This window comes from Corvus brachyrhynchos, unplaced genomic scaffold (genome assembly GCF_000691975.1).
Source record: "Corvus brachyrhynchos isolate BGI_N302 unplaced genomic scaffold, ASM69197v1 scaffold164, whole genome shotgun sequence".
Taxonomy (NCBI): Eukaryota; Metazoa; Chordata; class Aves; order Passeriformes; family Corvidae; genus Corvus; species Corvus brachyrhynchos.
The window spans coordinates 964,897-970,927 of record NW_008237426.1 but is presented as its reverse complement, the minus strand read 5'-3'; the positions used below and the strand labels follow the sequence as shown (position 1 = coordinate 970,927).

Below are 6,031 nucleotides of genomic sequence, written 5' to 3'. Positions count from 1 at the left end.
TGGGAACAGCAGCCAGTGTTGTTACCACCCTGCCCTTGCACCCATGGGTGCCATGTCCCTGTTCCCATCCTACCCCGTTGTCCCCTGGCCCATCACCTGGGGGATGGTGTTCATCCGGTTGTACCGCTGCACCAGCTCATCCTTCGATGGCATCCGGTGCTGCCCTTTCCCCATTCCTGCGTAAGAAGCAAGGCAGTGGCTGTCACTCCCTCAGGGAACACCCTGGGGTGATGTGGGGACGCATGCCACAGACAGGGATGGCCACCCTCAGTGCTCCCACCCTGCCGCTGAGCCCTGAGAACCCCCCAGAAGTGTGCACAGCAGCTTTTGAAGCCTAGGAAATGTTAGGAGTTTTGATTCTTTGGCGTGTGGGAAAGCCCCAACCTGGCTGGGAAGAGGCTGGTGTGGATGAGATGGATATGGGATGCTGCCACTCATGCGAGGCTTCTCCAGCCAGCATGATGCTGAACCTCCCTGGGCCCATGCAGGGAATGGGAACGGAAGCACAGGCAGGACCGGGCAGCGCAGGCAGCCTCTTACCTGAGTATCCAAAGGAAATACTGGAGATGGGGCTCAGATAGATGCCCTTGCCATAGGCTGCTCCATGCAGCTTGCGGGAAAATACCAGGGTGAGCATGGTGGGATCACCCCGACAGCTCGGGCACGGTGGTAGTGGAGGAAGCCTGGCACTTCCCAGTGTCTGCCCCCTCCCTACCTTCCTGCCCCCTCCCTGCCCGCCTGCTGCCCGGGGTGTGCTGGGCGCAGGCAGCGGAGCGGTACCTGCAGTTTGGTGTAGGAGGCGTTGACCAGCCCATTGCGGAGGATGGAATGCCAGTTCTCAATGTGAGAGCCACTGGAAAGAGCCAGCCCCACGTCAGCCCCCCGTCCATCACCCCCACGGCGCCCACCCGGGGGGCTCCCACCGTCCCCCCCCTTGGCAACTCACTGGAAAGCGAAGGTGCTGCCGTAGAGTTTCTTGGCTGTGCGGAACCGGGCTTCCTTGGCTGGGGGGCTGCTGAGCAGGAGGAACTGGTGGGAGGTGTGCATGAACTTCAGCTGCTACCAGGAGAACAGCAAGAGCAACGGCAGTGCCAGCAGGAGAGAGGACAGACAGACAGACAGACAGAGATCATGCACGGCCGCCCGGCCCCGGGTCCAGCCCAGCCCAGCTTTGGCCACTCCAAGTTTGACAGAAGGGTCCTTGGCATCCCTGTCTGGTCCCCACCCCACAGCCCAGGACAAACATCCCCCTTCCTATATCCCATGTCCTGCCTCCCGCATCTCCCAGGCTCAAACCCCACCCAGAAGGATCCACCCTATATCCCAGACCCTTCCATCGCCCATCCCATATCCTTACATGCCTCATCCTGCATCCCACAGCCCATAGCCTACATCCCATCTGCTGCACCCTCCGTCCCACCTCCTATATCCCACATCCCACATTCCACACCCTCCATCCTGCACCCCACCTGGAGCCTGGCCTGGTCCCTTACCCTGCTGAGAGGCAGCTTGACAATGTGGGATCTGTTGCTGGAGATTATCCTTGGGAAAAGGAGGAGGAAAAGGAGGAGGGTCAGAAAGGGTGGTCCCACTCTGCTCCGAGACTGTTGGATGCTCGTGACCCCCCAGGACGAAGGAGATGAGAGGGCTGTTCCACGGATGCCTGGCTGCCCCCCACCCCATCCCATGTCCCGGGGAATGTGGGGCAGTGGGAGGGACGAGGGCCAGTGGGAGAGGGCCGCAGCACCCTCGGCCTTACCACTGCAGGAGGGGATGCGCCAGGGGGTCCAGCTTGTCCATCTGCTTCTTGATCTCCAGGTAGGACCCCTGGCAGAGGCAAGAGGGGGTGCAGGTGGGTCCCCCAGCACCCACCCAGCCACGGGCAGATGGAGATCAGCACCAAAATGCCACTCCCGGCTTGGATCCCACTCCAGGGAGGTCACACGTGGCCGGGGGGTGTGGGGCCACGCCACATACCTGGGTCATCTCCCGGATGGACATCACACTGTCCAGGGCCTTCTGCAGCCGCTCGTAGTTCTTCTTCTGCACATGGGGCAAGAGAGGGGTGGCCATCAGAGGAGTCCTTGGGGCTCCCAGTCACCCCCTGGTGTGACACGCTTACCTTGGGGTTAAAGGCCAGAGTTTTGGGGTCGTTGGGGTCCACCACGGAGGGGTAAGGCTCGAAGATGATGCTCTTGCGAGGGGACTCGAGGGCAGCACGGCACATGGCCACCAGCAGGTCCACCACCTTGGGGCAGAGCAGGGACTGAAGGGGCAACACCCCATGGGGCTGGTGGGGTCACCACCGTGCCCATCCCTACCTCAGCACCCGTGGCCACCTCCTCGGCCGCGCCGGACATGACGCCCAGGGTGTAGAAGGAGGAGACGCAGAGCTCCCGGGTGCACACCGCCGGCTGGGGAGGGGACAGGAGCGTGGTGAGGCGCAGGGATGGTGGCACGGGGGCACAGCCCACACCCGACCCGGCCCTGCCACCCCACCTTGAGCATGGAGCCGTTCTGGAAGACGTGCTGCTCGTCACACACCACGCAGTACTCATTGAGCGTCGGGATCCGCTGCTCCGCGTACTTCATGATCTGAGGGGCAGGACAGAGGGAGTCAGTCCTGCCGTGGACACGGAGCTTGGGGGGATGCTCCAGGCGGCGGGACGGGGATCAGCGGGATGAGGAACAGAGAGAAGGATACTCTGGGCATCAGGATAAGGACGAGCAGGACATGGGGGAGCGGGGAGAATGCTCTGCATAGAAGGATGTGGATAAGTGGGAAGTGGGACAGGGGGGAGGATGCTCTGGGCAGCAGGATGCGGGTACATGGGATGTGGAGCAGTGGGGAGGATGCTCCACAGCAGGCTGAGGCTGGGTGGGGTGCAGGACTCTCACCTGGACGAGGAAGCCGTACTCCAGCGTGGGGATGTTCTTGCAGTGGCCGCCGACCTGTGACAGAGCCGGAGCAGAGCCAGCTGCGTTATCCCCTTTCCCACACGCAGCCCCAGCTCTGCATGGCACAGGCAGCCCCCAGCTCCCCCCAGCACAGCAGGACCCCCGACATTCCAACCCTTCCTGGCACAGCGGGACCCCCAACATGCCAAAACCCTGGCACAGCAGGACCTCCAGCATGCCAAACCCCTTCAAACACAGCAGGACCCCCAACATCCCCAGCACAGTGGGACCCTTGACATGCCAACACCCCCTGGCACAGTGAGACCCCCAACATCCCAACACCCCCTGGTATAGGGGAGCCCCAACATGCCAAACCCCTCCCAGCAGAGTGGGACTCACAAGATCCAACCTTCCCCTGGCACAGCGGAACCATGGATATCCCAACGCTCCCTGGCACAGCAGGACCCCCAGCATGCCAACATCCCCTGGCACAGCAGGACCCCCAACACGCCAGCATCCCCTGGCACAGCAGGGATGCGGCACCAAGAGTGGGGTAAAACCCCACAGCCAGGCCCCAGCTCCCTGAGAGCACCCAAGAGTGGGGACAAGAAACCCCACAGGGGCTCCCCCCATCCCATGGGAATCCCAGCACCTCCCGACAAACGATCTGACCCCAGAGGAGCCCCTGGGAAGGGGAAGAAGAGGAAAGCAAACCCCAAGGCGGGGTGGCACCCACCAGGATGTTGAAGGGGGCAACACCTGCCTGGGTGCTGGCGGGCGGGGAGCCAAAAACTTCCACCTTGGGATTCTTCACCATGCAGGACACGGAGCGGATCATCAGGCGGTTAACACGAGGCTCAGGGATGCCCAGTTTGCCCTTCAGCACTGAATCCTGGATAACAGGGAAGCTGGGAGACCTGCGGGCACAGAATCCCCCTGAGCACCTGTTTGTCACCGTTCCCTGCTCCTCCATCACCCAGCGCCGGATTCACCCGTCGGCTACTTTTTGGGAGCAACCGCCACCTCCTTGGGATGTGGCAGGGAGCAGCAGCATCCAAGTGGGGAAACTGAGGCACAGCGCCAGGCCTCACCCAGGATGAGGGGACGGAGGGCTGGTCCCCTGGGGGACGGGGTCAGGACCTTACTTGGGGATGGGCGAGAAGATGCTGAGGCCAGCACGGAACTTCTTGATGGTGCCGCTCGTCTTGAACCAACTGTGCCGCTTCTCCTGCTGGGTCTTGAGGAAATCGTTGCTGAGGTGTTTCCATTGCTGGGATGTGAACATGCCCAGGATCCTGACAGACAGGGGGGACAGCACCCGTGGGTGCTTGGTGGTCTGTGACAACCCCAGCCCCTCCTCCTCCCCACACACAGATGGTGGTGAGTCCATCACGGGGTTGTGTGGTGGATAAAAGGTGGTGGCTCAGCGACATGTGGCACATGGCCGGTTTCGGGGCAGAACAGTGACTCTGTGTGCCACCCCACCCACCACCCTCGGGTGCCCACCACGTTTGAGCTCTTACTTCTTCAGCTGCAGACCCAGCCCGAAGCCCTCCTTGTTGGACGGCTGGAAAACCTCGATGGACGGTTCTGCGGGGACACAGGAGGACGAGCCGTCGGTGCCACCCCTGCGCCTGTCCCGAGGGCACAGGGACACCACATCCCGCCCGGCCCCACTCACCGGGGCCATCGAGGTACTGAGAGAGGGAGAAGCGCAGGCGGAGGACGATGGGCTCCGTCCGCAGCACCTTCCACGCCGTCGCCACCTCCTCCTGCCGAGGGAGAGCCGCGTTTCGGCACAGCCACGGCACCTCCACCCGGGCAGGGGAAACTGGGGACCCCCGGGCGCATGTGCCCACCCTCCCCATGCCAGCGCTGCCGGGGGCACCCCGGGCACTCACATCGAGGAAGCTGATGTTCACGTGGAGGTCGATGTCCACGTCATCGATGGTCCCGTACTCCCTGTGAAGACACGTGGTGCCGTGGCACGGGGGGCTGGCACGGTGCTGGAAGAGTGGCCCGGTGCCCACCGTGCCAGGGTGGGCAGGCTCATGGGACAGTGACACTGGCACGTGTGGCTCCCCACGTATCAAGCGTGAGCACAGGGGGAGTGCCCAGAATGTGGATGTGAACCTGGGAATGGCACAGCCAGGCGCTCAGGGGATGGCATGGCCAGGTGTCCTGGAGGTGCCATGGTTGAGTGCCCTGGCAATGGCACAGCTGGGTGCCTGGAGATGAGCCCGGTGCCTTGGCAATGCCATAGTCAGGTGCGACGTGGATGGCACAGCTGGTTATGCAGGGGTGCCACTACTGGGTGCTCCACGATGGCATGGTCAGGTGCCTGGGAATGGCATGCCCAGGTGTGCTGGGGATGGCACTGCTGGGTGCCCAGGGATGGCACAGCTGGGTGTCTGAAGATGGCACAGATGAGTGCCTGGGGCTGCCATAGCTCGATGCTCCGGAATGCCACGTCTGGCTGCCCAAGGACAGCACAGCCAAGTGCCCAGGGGACACTGTGGCCAGTGTCCTGGGAAGGGTATGTCTGAGGGGTGGCTCAGCCAGGTGCCTGGGGACGCCATGGCCAGGTGTCCCAGAGATGGCATGGCTGGGTGCCTGGGCATGGCACAGTTGGGTACCCAGGGACAGCACAGCTGGATGCCTGGGGATAGCACAGCTGGGCTCCTGGCGTGGCCCAGCTGTGTGCCCGGGGCTGGCACTGCCCAGGGCAGGGGGCAGCAGACGGACCCACCTGACGGCCACGGCATTCTCGCTGTAGATCTCCTTCACCGCCTCGATGTCGGCGTCCAGCTGTGGGTGCCGGTACAGGTCGGCGGCGCAGGTCCCCTGCGGCACAGCGCCCACAGCTCCATCACACCCGGAGCCTCCCGCAGCCCCCAGCAGCCCCAGGCCTGGGATCAGGCTCAAGTTTGGGGTTCTCGAGCTCCCCGTGGCACCCGTGGGACCCAGCACCCACCTGGACGCCATAGAGGAACTCCTCAGACTCATTGTCCCCGTCGGAGTCATCGTCCGTCCAGTACTGGCCCTTGAGGTCCTGGGGGCAGAGGGTTGGGAGGCAGCAGGGATGGGGGAGAGGGTTGGGAAGTGGATTGGGGGAGCACATTAACAGGGAGGG

The 6,031-nt window shown here is 63.4% G+C and overlaps 1 protein-coding gene across 1 annotated transcript in view; it reads right to left on the bottom strand.

Annotated features, from left to right (window-relative positions):
* Positions 1 to 6,025, bottom strand: part of PARP6 (poly(ADP-ribose) polymerase family member 6) — a 6,601-nt gene extending 576 nt beyond the window's left edge. The window contains exons 1-18 of the mRNA XM_017731086.1: positions 5,873 to 6,025; positions 5,648 to 5,742; positions 4,800 to 4,860; positions 4,580 to 4,670; positions 4,422 to 4,488; positions 4,044 to 4,193; positions 3,635 to 3,815; positions 2,899 to 2,952; positions 2,500 to 2,595; positions 2,322 to 2,414; positions 2,123 to 2,248; positions 1,978 to 2,043; positions 1,760 to 1,827; positions 1,494 to 1,542; positions 947 to 1,059; positions 781 to 853; positions 541 to 610; positions 74 to 176 (exon numbers count right to left, since the gene is read on the bottom strand). Of these exons, the coding sequence (XP_017586575.1) occupies positions 74 to 176; positions 541 to 610; positions 781 to 853; positions 947 to 1,059; positions 1,494 to 1,542; positions 1,760 to 1,827; positions 1,978 to 2,043; positions 2,123 to 2,248; positions 2,322 to 2,414; positions 2,500 to 2,595; positions 2,899 to 2,952; positions 3,635 to 3,815; positions 4,044 to 4,193; positions 4,422 to 4,488; positions 4,580 to 4,670; positions 4,800 to 4,860; positions 5,648 to 5,742; positions 5,873 to 6,019 (1,703 nt within the window). The 5' untranslated portion in view covers positions 6,020 to 6,025. The remainder of the gene's footprint in view (positions 1 to 73; positions 177 to 540; positions 611 to 780; positions 854 to 946; positions 1,060 to 1,493; positions 1,543 to 1,759; positions 1,828 to 1,977; positions 2,044 to 2,122; positions 2,249 to 2,321; positions 2,415 to 2,499; positions 2,596 to 2,898; positions 2,953 to 3,634; positions 3,816 to 4,043; positions 4,194 to 4,421; positions 4,489 to 4,579; positions 4,671 to 4,799; positions 4,861 to 5,647; positions 5,743 to 5,872) is intronic.
* Between the last annotated feature and the right edge of the window lie 6 nt (positions 6,026 to 6,031).